The sequence below is a fragment of the Strix aluco genome, chromosome 1 (assembly GCF_031877795.1).
Source record: "Strix aluco isolate bStrAlu1 chromosome 1, bStrAlu1.hap1, whole genome shotgun sequence".
NCBI lineage: Eukaryota > Metazoa > Chordata > Aves > Strigiformes > Strigidae > Strix > Strix aluco.
In genome coordinates, this window is record NC_133931.1 from 104,934,961 (window position 1) to 104,952,350 (window position 17,390).

Genomic DNA, 17,390 nt, shown 5'->3' on the forward strand with positions numbered 1-17,390 from the left:
TGGCTTGGTTTCACTGACTTTATCTTCTGTGATTTTATGGACCTGAGGTTGCAACAGAAGCATCTCATGATCCTTAAAAAAAATGCTCCTAGGTGTCTGTACAGCTTCATTGTGGTTCCCAACTTCATCACTCCTGAGCATAACATAGCTGTTCATGCTTCAGAAACAGCCTCAGAAACATCACTATGTTATTGGTGGGTACAAAATATAATGGCTTCAAAGTTTTGCATTCCTTCCAATGTGAACAGCAGAAGCCAAAAAAAAACCATCCCCAAACAAAAAAAACCCACAACCCAAACCAAAACGCACCCAATTGGTTTTAAGGTTAAGCTTGATAATTTTATGCACTCTAGAAGAACAGTAATCCTTGTGACAAAAGAGGACTGGTGTTTGCGGCCTGAGATGTTTTCTTCTGAGCAATGAAGATGCTGTTCATCTACAATCCCATTTCAAACCATAATTAACCATTTCCAAGCCTTCCTATTACTTGTGAGAAAGCGAGGTCAGCTACTTACAAAGAATAAGCAGAAAGCATTTTTGTTTTACTTTTTGTTATCCCCAAGATTGTGATAACTTAGATGTTCCTCTCCCCTGCTTCCTGCAGGTGGATGAGAAGGGGAAGAAACACAAAGTAACAGCTGCAATATCTACAAAATAGCAGAGTTAGTCCTTAGTCACCTCTCAGCAGTGCTAAAAAATAAACACTGTTTTGCCCAGATAAGAGAAAGGATCCTCATGAAAGAGCTTCTCAAGTCTTATACTTTATTTGGGAATGGAACACTCAGTCTTCATTCTGTAGGCAAAGCTCACTGTGCCAAAGGAGGAGGAAAAGATTAATCTTTTTTCATTTGGCCTTGCGGTTAGGATCCCAGGGTGTCAGCACAGACAATCAACTTGCAAGAACAGGTCACCTCATGTTTAATCTTTATGCAAACTAATTCTGATAAGTGCATACTCACTGCAAAATTTCAACACTGGGGCAGGAACATTAGCTCTCAGTAGTTTTATATCAAGGTATTTTGTTTAGCACTCTTTCAATTTCCACTTAATAAATTTCCACTAAGTAAATGAACTTCTTAACATCCCAATCCCTAGTAAAATTAGAATCCTTAAACTTTTAATGTCAGTATTTGTCATCTAGCACATTTTGCAGCATGTGCTTTTCCTTATGCATTTTCTCTTACCTGTTGTCCTTTAAGTCCTTGTGATCCAGGCAAACCAGTATCACCCTTCGGTCCCCGAGGGCCCTAAGCAAAAACAAGTACATAAATCCATGGTGAGATCTGCTAAGAATATGGAACTAGCCCATTTTACTAAATGCAATTTTAAATAACTGGAAAACATGACCTCAAACCACTGTGGTTGCAATCTAAGAAGTCTTACAAGACTAAACTGTTGTCTGAATCAAAGTATTCCCTAAACCAAATATCATATAGTGAGAATCTGTTAAAAAAACCAAAACAACCCCCCCTGCTGTTTATCACAGTGTAGATGATATACAGATTCACAAAGAGAAATATGCAAACATTAATAAGAGTGGAAATTCAGCCTAAAATTCTCTGTTTCTCACTATTCTCTCTCAATCCATGATCATTCAGCCAGACTGAATGATTTTCAACAGAATTTCTGAAGCTATATTTTTAACAGTACTTAAAATTTTTTTTTAATCTGAAATAGAGATCATATATTTGAAAATGAGATAATTTCTCTATCTGTTCTGTGGTGAAAGCATTCCACTCAGGTAATTTTTTTTTTTTTTTACAATCTTCCATTATAAGTGCATTTGAAGCATTTTTTTTACCCACCAAGAATTAAATTAAAGTCTACATGATTTCTGTATTAGTGAAGAGATAAAGACCTGAGGTAGGAATGAGTATGGTATTTTCATGTCTGTAGAAAGTCTGTAAATGACAGAGACTAAGAATTCATTATATCACTTTCTAAATGTCATCAGCTCTTTTTCAAATGAAAAGTATTTTAAAGGAGGTTTTATCCCCTTTCTTTGGCTTCCTATGCAGTCCATAATACCCAGGACTTAGTAAACAACCTTCTGTAGAATTTTGGGCAATTTGCCAGCATTTTGTCAACATCATTTGTCAGCTTTCCCAGTTTTCTCCTTAGTTATTCTCAGGCAATAGGCAAAGGATCCTGAGACCATATGCACGCATCTGAACTGTAAAACAATCATAACAAGGGAAAGTAATTCTATCACATTATACAGAATATAAATATAGTAGTATAAACAATACTATACAAAGTCACAAGCCAGATAACGTTTAGATGGTGTGGCAGTCTGAGCACAATAGGTAGGTAGCATAATATAAGGCACCTTTTGATACTATGGCTGTGCAACGCTTTCATGGTGGTACTGGTATGTTGTTATAAAAAATAATAAATGTTTCCCAAAGGATAAAACAAAAAGGGTACACCTCGTAGGGCTTTACTGTATTCTGTAGTGGTGACAAAAGAATTACATATACATATCAAGATAACTTTTGGAGGTCCATTTCTTCCTCCTGGCATAGGTCTTTTTCTTAAGTAGTAATTTTTCATCAATTACATTTATATTTAAACTACAGAATTGATTCTGAGATAAGCAGAAATACAAGATGTGCATATCACAGTATACTTCATTTCTGGCAGAGTTAATTTCTACCATAGTTGTCGATTCCATAAAGACCTACAGTCATCCATATGAAAATTTCTTAGACTTGGTGTAAATTCTGTACAATATAAATTTTTAAAATATTAAACTATATTGAAAAATATTTACTTAATTTAAGGAACATAATACTTACAGGAAATCCTGGTAGACCCGGCTTGCCATCTGGCCCCTGCAAAATGCAAAAACCCCACTCCTTTACAAACACATATTACAGACTTGCAAAACAGAGTATGCATTTTCCATGTATTGCATAATTTGTGAATATTAACTGATCTGAAACTGGATTAAGAGTTTCACATCTGTTGTACTCTCATGAAATTTCCAGTTTTTCATCCACAGCTATAATTGCTGTGAGACTAAACTCACACACAGGAGTCTAGCATTCGTAGTTGCAGTCTCAAGCAGAACCAAGCAAAATGCTTTACCCTAACATTTTATAACTTGAAAAACAAGAACAGAAAAAAAATGGAAGAAATACTATGTAAATCTTAGTCCCTGTTTTTGTACCAGTTCCACATTTCTGTCACTCTAATCATATAGTTCAGATTCAGGGCTAAGCCAATTCCTTTCTTTCATACAAATGTGTAAAACCAATTCATTCACACAGAATTCAGTTCTGCCCTGAAGTATTTCCACAGAGCTTAGTGCTGAAGTTAGAAGGAACACAATTCTAAAGCACGGAAAACTCAGCTCTAGCTGATACTTAAAAGGAGACACTGAAGATAGAGCAAATATGAAGATTTGGTAAAGCAGCTTATACTCACTGGAGGCCCAAGTAGTCCTTTAATTCCAGTAAAGTTAAAAATTCCATCTGTATCATTGAGTAGTAGCTAAAGAAGTGGTTAAGGAACAGGTTATTTCAAACACCAAATTGATTACCTAGGGCACACATACATTTTTAGAAATGTACAGATAGTTAAAGCATCCCTTTATAACTATGGAGAGGAAACCACAAATAGGGACACAGAAAAGACTTGCTACTTCTAATTTTTGTTATACATCTGGAATAACAAAACCTAGCATTTGTTTTACACTTCTTATGTGAGGATCTCAGAATGCTTTCAAAACTTTTATTAACTGTCTCTCATTTTTAATTTGAAAACTATGACACCAAATGTTGCAGCCTGAAGTAATTTATCCTCAGTGAGATAAAGATCAAAATGAATGTTTTATACTCCAATATGTTGCTGGCATTCTAAAATGGTGACTCTGCCTGACCACATTCATCCTGTTGCAGAGTTGAAGTTATAATTATAATTATACTTTGGGCATGTCTGTATCACACCATGCAGTGCCATGCAGTGATTCCTAAGTCAGCTCTGATCATGCCACTGTATCTGCAATCAATGAAACCAGCTTGGATTCCCAAAACAGTAGAGTCACTTGAATGTGGAGCAGCACCTAAGCTAATCAGCTCCAAGTCTCAAGCAGCCTGAACAGAGCAGTATAATAGCAATGCTGTCATACTGCTTCCTGTCCTGGAATTAAGGAGTTCGGCATTAACTCAGCCATTTCTGCATAATTTGATCACAGAATCAGAACAACCAAGGTGGACTGGCACATTTGGACATAATCTGGTCCAATCCCCTCCTCAATGCAGGTCTAACTGGATACAGGTTGCTCAGGGACTTGTCCAGTTATGTCTTGAGTATCTCTAAGGATGGGAATGCCACAATTGTTCTGGGTAGCCAGTTCCAGTATTTGAGCATCGTCAGGGTAAAAAGTCTTTGATTATATGTAACTGGAATTTCCCATGTACCAACTTGTGTCTGTTACATCTTATAGTACTGCCATATACCTCCAAGAAGAGGGTGCTTCCATCTTCTCTGTATCCTCTGATTAGGTAGTTGCAGACAGCAACAAATTCTCTCCTTAGCCTTCTTTCCTCCAGGCTGAGCAGACCCTGTTCTCTTGGTACTCTGGTCCCCTGATCATCTTGGCAGCCCTGCATGCCCCATGATCCATTTTGTCAGTATCTTTCTTATATTGGGGATCTCACAGCTGGACACGGTACTCCAAAAGCAGTCTTATGAAATGACAGTCACAGATTTCTAAGCCAATTTTCCACCTATTTTATCATCTGCTTATCCACTTTATAGGCCATCAGCTTGGTGATAGCAAGACTATGGAAGACTGCATTGGGAGCCTTGCTAAATTCAGGGTGTACAACATCCAGTGCACATCCCTTGTCCATAGACAAGTAATCATTTTGGTCAGGAATGAATTGGTGTTAGTAAATCCATGTTGGCCACTCCCAATCAGATTCTTGTACTGATGTTATGATTAGGCTTTCATTTTGGTTTCAGATAGCTAACATTCAGGTGCCAGGGATTCACCCAGCACACGAATAAGCATGTTGTCACTGAGGTACTGTGAAATCTGAACCCCTCTTCTGCTTGTAACCATGTGCAGATCAATGCTATCAGATTGCAATCTTTTGCAACTTTTGTTATGAATGCAGTACACAGGAACTAAGTTTGAAGCTACCCCTGCTTTGACTAGGAGGTTTGACTGTATGGCCTCCAGAGATCACTTCCAATTATTTTATGAATATCTGAATAGTATTTTTCTAATCTGGGATGTGAAGGAGGACACAAAAAAGGACAGACCTGCTTGGTCACATCACATATCCTATCCTATCTTATCCTACATCATCTAAGCATGGCAGTGTACGGTCAACTTTCTGTACTTTGAGGTCATATTAGCATCATGATTCATGCAGCTAAAGCTTGTTACTTTTACTGGGTGCTGCTACCTGCTCCCTGTCCTCATGTTCTACAAAAACCACTGGAAAATTATAAAATAAAAAGACAGTTTAAGTCCTGCAGGCAGCACTCCATCTCCCAGCCTGCAGGAGCTCTCTGCTGCATTGCTCCAGGGTTAGCATGGTGCTGTTGGTCCCACTCTATTCCCAGCTCTCTATGGCCCAGAAAGGGAACAGGACATGAGCTGTTACTTTAATGACAGTAATAAAAAGAGTCTTGTTGCTGTAATTGTTCTGCTTTATCTACAGCTGGTGGCAGAAATCCAGGAACCCTGGGTTTACACTGTCTTTTCATTGTGGAATTACTCAATATTCATTCTCTTTGGGCTCAGTCCAAACTGAATTGATGTCAGTGGAAAGAATCCCAAAGGCTTTGCTGAGCTTGGGATCAGGCACTTTGTATATTTTATAAATAGAGTTTAGCTGCAAATGGAATTTTAGTTGGAAGTCAGAAAACTGTACATAGTGCTGATGAAGATCTGAAAATAGAGGGTACAAGGATAATGAGTAGAGAAAAAGACTGCACTCTTCACAACCTGCTTCAGGTATATAGTTATTTATCTTCCTTTTTGGATGTGCAAGCAGCTTTAATAGCAACAATCCAGCAATGTAACTTTTCAACACATCAGATCAGTTCAGAAGTGCTGAATACAAAGTAAGACATTGTTTTTCATATATTCTTCACTGTTATGAAAAGGAAGAAACAGTAGGTTTTAGTGCTATTGTCTGGGTTGGGTTCTAAGTAAACTTTCAGCTTTGTATCCAAATGGCATTAATATGCCCTTATTAGAATTACAGAAAGAACATAGGAAACACAAAATCTTGACATTTGCTTTATACTCCCAACATTAACCTTTCTTCAGGCCTTCAATTCAGTTCTTGTACCTAAACTATGGATGAATAATGGCAGCAATAGATAATTGTTTAAAAGCTTTAAATTTAAATCGAGTAAAATTTCTCTATTCAAAATTATTTCTGTAGTGTATCTAACTAAATTGGAGTGATAAAATCTCAATGATTAATATGGTTTACTGGTTATCATGATTCCATGCATGAAGATGCGCTGTGTATCAGAGATTATGCTCCAAAAGAGCGAAATAGGCAATAAAGAGTGAGGAATATTGATTTTAGTACTTTGGAACATCAAACAGCAGCAAACTGAGGGACACCGTATTTTAAACAGAACAGTTCAGAGCAGACTTCATGCCTGAGAGCAGGAAGCAACAGAGGCAGCAGAAAGGACTGCAAGCCCCCAAGACCCGTGGTGTGGCAGGTACTGCAGAAGCCTGGAAATGGCTATGTTCCACTGCAGACCTCAGGTTTGTCTTACCATGTCTTTTCACAGTATTAGAAGTGGCTCCTGACGGAATCGAATCCCTACAGTTCACATAGGGACCAGGTTAAGTGAGGAGGAAACCAAGGTCCGCTTTTCAGTGCGGTTCAATCAATGTGCTATTGGCTGAGGCCTGGCCCTGAGCCACAGCTGTCCAAATCAGATCTTAACATTTCAATAATACTGAAACTGCACCAGCTCTTTAACTTGTTTTATTTTGAACAAGCAGCAGAAACTCTGTTTAGTTGTAGCCACACAGCCGTTCATAAGAAAACTTCCTTCCAACTCTGATAGATCAGTCCATGGGATTTCCATAGCCCAAGAATTGTTGTTGCCTTTGGCTACACGATGGTTAATGAGTGAACTAACAGACCCTGACCCTGGGAGTGATCTCTCTAGTTGCCCTGTGGTTCCCCTAGATCACTTAGTTATCTCTGCTACTCTACTCATGTCAAGCCAATGTCCACACTACAACAGCCAGTACTGGTGTTTATTTTTGTTCTGTAATTCTAACTGCAATTGATAGGTCTATCTGCAGTAGTTCTTTCCATATTCGAAGCTAACTACAGAAGATGAAAGACTAAGTCAATAAAATGTATTTGGATAATTTCATCTTCTATCTCAACAAATGTATAGCAAGCAAAGGTCCCATTCTTATACAAATATTTGTGAGGTAAGTAGAACTCAGTGTCATACATAGTGACATATACTTACACACACACATGTATGTTTAATTAACTGTATCAAAACCCTGCATACCAAGTTCTCAGAGAAATCATCTGATTAACAATATAGAGGATTTGAAGCATATGAGGATAGATGCTCTTGATGTACTCACCCAGAATACCTGTTTGCTACAAATGTGCATAAAGCCACATACATTATGAACCCCACTTTATAAGAGAGCTTACTTCTTAAACTTCAAGGTATTAAGAGAAGTATTTAAGACACTTAAGGTGGGTTTGTAATACACCTAAGGCAATACAGCTTCTACCAGGCTCTATACATTTCTGGAATGCATGGTAAAAGTAGTTCATACAGAAGTTCTGGAGAATTCAGAAGATGCATGTTAGGTTTCTTCAGACATTACACATTAGATAGACATGTGGACTGTGACTATCACAACGTGTAGGGAGTCATGCAGCCTCCAGCAAACTAGTGTCATTAGTTTGCTATGTCAGCTTCAATAATCTTTTTACATTTTTTATACACACTGTCCTCCCTCTGAGGCTCTCACAGTGTTTTTTCAAGTATTAATGAGCTAAGAAGCAACACATTCAGGTTCATTATTACTGCAGAGTTGGTTAGTCACTGATAAGAGTTAAGGCCCTGCAGTGACATCGTGGCAGGACTGTGAGAAAGAACATGAATTTTACATCAGCGTTTCTGTCACAGCTATTGAGGTATTTCCCAGAAACTGCAACAGAAACATGATAAAGTGTAGAGCTGACGACAGTCCCAGTTTGAGCAGGACTTTGAACCAGATGATCTTCAGACACCACTTCCAACCAACATTTCTGTGAATCTATAATTCTGCTCATCCAAGATCTTAGGATCCTAAGAGTCTCGGTGGATACTCAGTAAATTCAGTAAAAAATCTCTTTTGGGACTGGCTATGTGGGCTATGGGATGCCAATTTATGCTATATTTGCTGTCAGTAACAAAAGCCTAAATGAAAGCCTGGTTGTTTCAGTCAACAAAAAATGTTATGTGTAGGTCAGCTTTATGATAATGTTGGTGCCCAGCTCCCCCTAACGAGATTTCTCAGCTGGGCATTTTCCCTACTTGCAATCACAAATCACTTCTTACTGCCATTATATGCATTCCTATGGACAAGTCTGGCTGTTTTAGGCACCTTCAGCTCTCAGAGGTGAACAATTTCCTGCAGCCACTCACAGCTTCTCCAGTTCTTAATGTCATATCAAGCCAACAACAAGGGTTTTTGTTGTCAGCTTGAAATGGGATTCATCCTATTTTCTAGCATTTGCCACTGCTAACTAGTATTGTTTTTGCAAAGGCTTTTACACAAAGCAAAAATGACTGAAAATATACATGCAGCTAAAGGGTATTGGACAGTTTTCATGAGCTTCTAGCATTTTACCCTTTCATACTTTCGGCTGTTGCTTCCACAACAGAGTCTGCTCTGGTTTGTATAGTGGACGCCTGTCAGAAAACACAATGTATCTCTCTCCTAGATACTGCTGTCTTAGGTGCCTTGCTTTGTTAAACATTCCCAGTTTTGTATTTCTCTGTTGGTTTTTATTTGCCATTCGCAGTTCCCACAGAATCACCTGGAGAGTTTGTGAGAAGCTCTCAATATGATCCCATAATTCTTGTATGTAAGCTTTTCACCCCCTTTCCTCCCTATTTTGCCTTTTCAAAACAAATCCATTTCATACAGAGACACGCTGAGAATTTTTTGTTTTGAGGGGTAGACTTATGACCTGAAAATCAACAGCGGAATTGATAGTTTGTTAACCACTTGTTCCCTCTTCTCTTGTCAGATGAATTACAGAGACTTTAATGCTCAACAAACATGCTTACCTCAGGTATTGCTATGATTGGTCCTGGTGGTCCTGGTGGTCCAGGAGGTCCCACAATACTGTTCCCATCCTGTCCTGGTTCACCCTATTTCAAAAGCATTACAGGTGGACGGAACATCCATTTATTAAGTACTACATTTCACATATATTTTTCAGAAAGAATGAAATCCACACAATCTCACCTGAGGTCCTGGGTCACCCTTCTCCCCTTTCGGACCCTGCATGTGATTAAAAAAAAATGAACATAAGTTATTTAAAAGGAAAAATTGTGAAAATGTGCTGCTTCTACCTTCACAAAAAGCACAACAGTAAAATGCAGGTACAAAATGATCAATCCCCAGTTCTCTCAAACCACAGATGGGGCCAGCTGGTTTCAGCTCAGACCCTCTGAGGATTTGATGTTGAAAAGTATTTCCCAGCATTTTTGACAGAGTTCACAGATGACCAGAAGCAAATGGGCACACAACATTTCATTAGTTGGGAATTAATTCAACAAGACTTTCTTTTACTGCACTGAAATCAGCCATGCCTGGCTGCTCCTTCCCTTTTCAAGGTTAACCACTTCAGCTGTGACTGGGATTGCCCAGTGGACTGGGCAGGGGAACACAGGTGAGCTAAACAGCCATTCTTCAGGCAGATTATTTCTAAGCTTGATCAGGCTCTTGATACAATTCACTGTACTTGGGGACTCAGACAACTTGTCTGGCATGAGTGAGAGGAATGTGGCAGGGGACAAGCAGTGTGACTTCCTAGCTAAAGAGCTCTGTAATCCTCGTGGTTCTTCAGCATGAGTAATACATTAAAATCAACTATGAGTCTGTTGGTTTCCCTCTAATTAGAAGCAGAGCTGATTTCTGAATAATTAAAAGCAAAAGGAACATGGAAGAATCAGAACTAGCCTCTGGAGAAGCCCGGTATCACTTCTGACTGATGAGGGAGGCAAGGGCAAGGGACACTCTGCTCCTGTGTTTGGTGTCTGAGGTAACTGCTCCAGGTGAAGTAGGACAAACCCAGGCCCAGCTCTCCACACGCTTTTAGCAAGTACAGTTAGAGCTTCTGCTGATCCTTAAGACATAGGTTTGGGAGCCAGCGCATGTTGGTGATCACAGATTATGACAGTCCTACTCACCACATCTCCAGGATGTCCAGCAATGCCAGGAAAACCTGGTTTTCCATCTGTACCTGGCATTCCCTGTCACAACAAACATACTGTTATTCTCTCTAAGTTGTATTCAGTTTCATCGAAGCATACACAGGAGGCTACCGTTCTTTGGGGGGACACAGTATGGTTCTGAATGGACTAGGGGCCACATTTGTAGGGGGGCTCCATGGAGCAGGCATCATCTCATTAGTCATCTGTTCTCTCCACTCATCCTGATGTTTGCCCCTCTCCAGAGCAGGTTTTTTTAAATGCAGCCTCAATCACTCTTCTCTGCTGCTCACACCTCTGCTTAGCAAAAGGGTGAATTGTGTTGCTTTCCCCCAAGATACATTTCATGGGTTATTTTCACCCTTCATTTAGGTGATTCTCAGATTGGAGAAAGAGGAGGGAGAGGCATTGAATATAGATGGGAGTTGGTATGTGAGGCAAAAAGTTTGATAGCCACTGCTCTAGTTTAATGCCAGGCTGAATACTACTGCTAAGAACCTGATCAGTTACTCTATTCTATGGGAAAAACAGAATTATCACTTAGTGGTGATAATGCAGTTTACCCAGCGAAAAATGGATAAAAGAAGACTGAATTCTTGAAGGACCAGATAAACAGTGAATTACACTTTTTGCATCTGTTTTTCTCTGTATTGTATGAAAGAGCAAAGGAAATGACACAGAACAGCCTAATGATTCATCTAAGTGACAGATTAACCTTGTTTTGTTTTAGTAGTGGGGCTATTTTTTGTTTGTTTGTTTGTTTGCTTATTTGGTTGGTGGGTTTTTTTGTTTTTTTTTGTTTTTTTGGTCTGGTTTGTTTTTTGGGGTTTTTCTTGGGGGGTGGGAGTGTTTTGGGTTTTTTCTTTAGGAAAAGGTTATTTTGGTTCTTAGTTTTTGTTATGCTTCAGGAAAAATATTTTTGGTCTTTTACAGTAGATAGTGCCAAGAAAATCTAGTAGACATAGACAATTCCATTAAAAGGTCAGCTCAGTACCTGTCAAAAAAAAAAAAAAGCTGAATACACGTATAAAAAGGGCAGGAAAACAAGAGCACATATATGCCCATAACTTGAATTCTGTGCACTGGTTTGTTCACATTTTCCATCTTGAAAAGTATCTAGTGGAACTAGAAAAACTTCAGAAAAGTCCAGTGGGAATAATGGAAGGTACAGAATGGCTTCTATATGAGACATGGTGGTTTAAACTATGACTCTTTAGCTTGGAAAAGAGACAAATGAGGAGGTGGGTGAAGAATATTGTAGAAGCTTCTAAAAGTAGAGTAGTTAATGCCTCAGACTTCTAATAGAAGAAATAGTGGTCATCAAATGAAAATAGGTGGAAGAGGTTCATGGGATGTCTAGTTAAACTGGCAGAGCACCTTACCCCAAGGTCTTGGAAATTGTAGAAGTTTGCATGAGTTCCAGGGGAGACATCAAATTTACTTGAAGAGACCTAATTGTGGTTCAGACACCATTTCTAGCTGGGAAAGTCCCTGAGTCACAAATTGTTAGAGTCTAGGAGGGCACTCAGAAAAACTATGATGTAATACTTGCCCTTTTATAAGGTCAAATTGCATCTAAGCATCTGCTTAAACTGCATATGCTTTTGACATTTTTGGAGACAGGATACTGGGGTGGAAGGATGTGACCCAATAAAACCATTGAGAATTATCTAATACTCTGCAAGAGTGTCTTAACAACAGAGTTTCAAAGCATCTGAAGTCAAATGGTCTTCTCTGCTGAATATCTGGTGTGATAGAAGAAATTCAAGTTAACATGTCATAGGACACAAAATCCTCTCTCTTCTAATCACCATCATAAAAGATTTAATGTGTCCACTTCATTAAGAAAGGGTATTCTCTCTGTTATTTCTGTTTTTTGTCTGTGATCAGCAAAGCATGTGGCTTAGGAATAAACATTCAGTTTATTAAGATAAATTATAATTTCTGAAGCACTCTAATTTTCATTTTATAAACAAGTGCAGAATAAAAGCTGCTCTGAATGTTAATGGGATTTAGGCGCCTAAGGAACTACTGGGATTTAGGTACCTACATGACTAGTAAAAATGGTACTTGTGGCTTAAGTCTCCAGTGCTTGTGGAAAATTATATGTATCAATCTGCAGCAAAGGTTGTTGGGCAGAGAAAATAACCTTGGACCAACAACAGTTCTGCAACAGAATGCTGTGATTTCTGGCATGTTGGTACCTGCAGATTAGTTTCCTACTATTACAAGTGCTGAATAATTTCATCAATTGATTTTCCTAACAAAATTTAGCTTGGAAGAAAAGATCCAGGATAGGTAAGATGCTTTACTGTAAATAAGGTATCCAGAGACATCCTTATTTCTAACTCCATATTTTAAGAGTGTAGGTCATTGCTCAGATATAAGAGGACTAAGATCTTTTTTAATCTGAGGATTGAAGTGATAGATTAATTATTTTTAAATATCACTGTAGTCACTCCACTTACAATATATGCATGTCTTTGAAATGTATCTATCACATCAACAGTAATAATTATTAGAACAAGGACCACAGAACAAAGCACTTATATGTATAATAGTTACTATAGTTTCAAACAGATTAAAGAGTTAAACTGTCCTATGTACCAATGCATCAGCTGTAATTATCATGCTGACAAATATCTCTGTGAAATGGCAACACTCAAAATATGTACAGCAGATGGAATTTATGGCAAGCAGAGTCCTGCTACATTGTTTTTTTTAAAAAAATAAACAAGCAGATGATGCTAGAAGACTGTGATAATACTCTTGTAAATATTCAGCAAGCAGAAGGGTAGATTCATAATTGCTTTTATCTTGTTTCCTAAAGCAACCCTTGATTTCTGTGCTGTCCCAAATGCAAGGGAAAATTTATTTTATTATTTTATTTTATTTTATTTTATTTTATTTTATTATTTTATTTTATTTTATTTTATTTTATTTTATTTTATTTTATTTTATTTTATTTTATTTTATTTTATTTTAATTATTTAATTTTCTGTGAGTCCTAGCACCGCCCTCTGCTGGCTTATGCCTGCAAAAAGCACGCGAGCCAGCCAGGGACTGGCAAAAAGAAGCACAGATGCAAGCAGAAGCCTTGAGGTGGACTCCAAACCAGAATAGACAGGGATAATGATAGGGAAGATTGGAGAGGAAAGAATGGACTCCAGCTTCATTCATTTCAGCACTAACACCGTGTAAAGCAGTGTACATTTGGCAGGTTTCCCTGTCGGTGGGGTCTCGTGTAGAAGCTGCACTGATTCAGAGCAGCAGGTCTGGGTTGCACACTGGTGCATGGGATGAGTTAGACAACAAGGACAAATTACAGCTTGGAAGCCACAGGCTTCCTTAGGGAAACTGTCTTTTCAAAGAGGATAGTGAAGCACCAGAACAAGATACCCACAAAGTTCTTGGAATCTTCCCTGGAGGTATTTAGGGCTCAGTAAGACAAATCCATTGCTGATGTGATCTAGTGTTGGTGATAATACCACTTTGAGTGTGATATTGGACTAGATGACCTCTGGAGGTCCTTCAACCACCATTTCTGTAATCTTGTACCTCCTGAGTGGTCAGGTGTGGGTTAGGAGGAGCTTGGCTGCAGGATGATGGACAGGTTCTACCACAGAAATAAGCAACAATGATGCCTTCTGTGCTGAACACCGGATTGGGGTTGTGCATGGCTCCTGAGGCCTCTGCACAACATGATGTGAATCTACCACTGTACCACAGACATGTGTCATGGAGGGACTGCTCTGGTGTGGGCTGCTACCTACACACTGTGATATTAAGGAGTAAGAGGGCATGTGGAACTTAGTTTTTTATGTAAACTTTGCTGATTTTCATTTTTGTTCTGGTGAAAATGTAAACAGCCCCCCAAAACACTATGGCATCAGGCACCTGAGGATTTTAAATGCAATTTTAGCCATAATTTAAACAGAAGTCTTAAGCAACAGGTTACACTGGCTCCTGATAATTCAACTGAGAAAGGGTTGTATTTTCCCAGAGAAGCCTCCCTGAGCTTTAATATGCTGACAGAGCAAGAAATGTTCATTATCCCCTGAGCGCATTAAGAAAGGAAACAAAGAGGAAGAAACGTCTGAGTATTTAGATCAAGTTAAATGAATTTCCCACCTTTGAACCTGGTGGACCAATGTTGCCTCTTTCTCCCTGAAATGGAGACACAGTAGGGGTCAAATATCAAACAGTAAATACAAGGGTTTTAAACATGAATGTTTCTTCCCTTACAAACAAAGGAACAGAATGGAGTAAAATGATTAGCAAAAATAAGGCATATTTTTGGTAAAGTGATGCTCAGCTTACATTGGTGAAACGGTTCTGGGGGTTTAACCTACAAGTTGCCATCCACATCTTAGAGTTTCTGGTCATCACACATTATTTTTGCTGAGCCTTTATCAAACCACACGCCTGAACCTTCATTTTGGTGCCTGAAATCAGCACAGGGTAACATTCCACAGATCTACCAATGCCACAATGACCTTGTGCCTTCACAAATGACCCACCATCTTCCTTCAGCCTAGTTAACTCAGCCTCCCCCACACTACTGTTCTCCCCATCTACCCAGCCACTGCATCATATCATGAACTATGTAATGAGTGCTGCAATGTTCCAACTCTGGGACTGATTCTGCAGTAGTCTAGCTCCGAGTAGACATGATTCCTTGATTTCATTACAGACAGAGAACATGCAATTTAGTTTACTTCATTTGAGATAGAGAATATAAACAGGAATAAATCAGCAAGGAGCTACAGCCATTGCCTCAAATGTTATGTTTATGCTTACGGTCTTTTAGGAGTGCATGAAGACTGTAGACTGTTTTTTAATGAAAATGGTTTTTCATAATAATAAAAATGAAAGCAGAATTTGGATCTATACTTACTTGCTAGGAAAGAGAAAACTTTGATCACAGCAGGCCTTCTCTGACATCTCTACTAGTCTGGGGTATTTGAAGGATGAAGGACGTATGAAACATAACTATACCTTAAACTCCTCATGATGCATTAGCTCTTGGTTTTTGGAAGTGGGTGGTTGTTGTATTTTGCCACTGTTGCCTAGTGAAGTCATTTATAACCATGAAAAGTGGGTGTAAAATTCATCCCCATGAGAATGATAGCATATTATAACCACTTTATATTAATTTTTCTGTAGTGTACCTCATTTTGTAAGATGTCAGGCAATAGTATGTTCCTTTATGTGTCTTCATGATCTTGGGGATGAATGTCTCAAAATTGAACAACTAAAATCTTAGTGTAGGTGGTGGTGAAGTCTCTTGGCCAAGGTTTATGACTATCTTTTCAGTCCTGGTACAGTTCCTAAACCCTAGGAATGATGCTACCTCCATTTCTGAAGTCTTTGTGAAACAGTATTTTCACAATACTTTAAAAACAAAATTTCTAGTTAGGGGAAGAAAATAATGTATTTTCAGCATGAAGACTTGGCAGCATCATATGAGAGCGCATTTATTCTAGACAGCCCTTTGCAATATCATTCATTAACACGTGCTGTGCAAATACTTGATTTTTTTGACTCATACATATTGTTGTCCTCCAGCATTAATAGGACTAGTACCCCATGGAGGGACTTTTTTCAGCCCTATAAGCTGAGCTCTATAGATTCTAGACATAGGGGACTAGCCAGATCTTTGACTGCTGTTCTATGAAATAGATGCATGCAGTTATGGCTGGCAAGGTGCTTTCTGGGTAGTCAGTGACTGGTGCTGTGTGTGTTCAGGTGTAAATTTTAGGAAGAGAGGATGGGGTCCCCCACCTATTTTTTTCCATTGTTGCTCTCTCAATGCTGCTGTCATTTCCTAGGGCAATGAAGACTTTGAATTTCTTTAACTTCACATTTAAGGTGCTGAAAATATGTTGTCATGCTGTGCTATTAACCTGAGTGGTACTTGAGCTTTATATAGGAATAGCAAAAGCCTCTTCCTGTCTAAGGTCCCATTCTGTGAATCTGCTCTTTTTTTCTCTGGCTTTTCATCTCTCCATTTTTTTGTTATAGGTTACTTAATCAATAGCAGCATCAAAGTGGAAAAATTCAGTCACTACCAAGCTCAAATCAAAACCAAGGCAAAGCAGTCATGACACCTCCCTTCTTTCCCCCAGCATCTTCAAGAACGTTTTCCTATCACTTTCTGGGATCATGCCAGAAGGTCTCTTCCTGCAGGTTTCTCTTTCAACAGCATACATGTAACCTTTTGGAAACCAGAATGATGTATAAATGAGCAACAAAGAGAAACTGCCAAATGTCCTAAAAAAATTAAACAAAAATGCCATGTTACACCAACTGCCTTGGAATTTAACGGCCCAGCTGGTATTTACTCACTGTTCTGGTGTGGATGTGAAATAATCCTATTAATATACATTCTGGGTGGATACCCAGTGCAAATGGAAAAAAAATTTGTCCCATACTTAGTCAGTATATGAATGTTAAACAACAGCTGTTTTGTTAAGGCAAATGCTGGGAATATAGAAATAAAAAATATTTGTCAAAGCAAAATAGGTTAGCTTTCAAGTGTTCCTTGTTACTTTGGGTACCTTTGGTCCTAATGGCCCACGCTGTCCATGTCTTCCTGCAGAACCCTATAAAATTACACTGAATTTACTGGTAAACCCACACAGCATTTCATAAGAAATTTTCTTAGAAAAAAACTTAATTCATAACACAACTGTTATAAAAAAAATACTGGAGACCAGTAGTATCAACAGAGAGTAATCAAATGTAAGCACTGTTTTAGATTTGTTTGTCTAATAAATATTGCCTTGCAATATTATCATGCAAAGGTCTAAAGATTTTTTTTCTTACAAAGACAACTTTAATCTTGTCACTGCATACTATACATATTTTTAGAAGATACTAGAAATGGAGTTGTCCAAGTGCATTTGTTGCAAGGGTTTCCTTTCAATCGCTTA

The 17,390-nt window shown here is 38.5% G+C and overlaps 1 protein-coding gene across 2 annotated transcripts in view; it reads right to left on the minus strand.

Moving 5' to 3' along the window:
- COL15A1 (collagen type XV alpha 1 chain) overlaps positions 1 to 17,390 on the minus strand; it is a 157,524-nt gene that overhangs the window by 35,614 nt on the left and 104,520 nt on the right. For both annotated transcript variants that reach the window (XM_074830061.1, XM_074830054.1), the window contains 8 exons: positions 17,016 to 17,060; positions 14,587 to 14,622; positions 10,435 to 10,497; positions 9,488 to 9,523; positions 9,307 to 9,390; positions 3,430 to 3,495; positions 2,799 to 2,834; positions 1,185 to 1,247 (listed from right to left, as the gene is read on the minus strand). In XM_074830061.1, the coding sequence (XP_074686162.1) occupies positions 1,185 to 1,247; positions 2,799 to 2,834; positions 3,430 to 3,495; positions 9,307 to 9,390; positions 9,488 to 9,523; positions 10,435 to 10,497; positions 14,587 to 14,622; positions 17,016 to 17,060 (429 nt within the window). The remainder of the gene's footprint in view (positions 1 to 1,184; positions 1,248 to 2,798; positions 2,835 to 3,429; positions 3,496 to 9,306; positions 9,391 to 9,487; positions 9,524 to 10,434; positions 10,498 to 14,586; positions 14,623 to 17,015; positions 17,061 to 17,390) is intronic.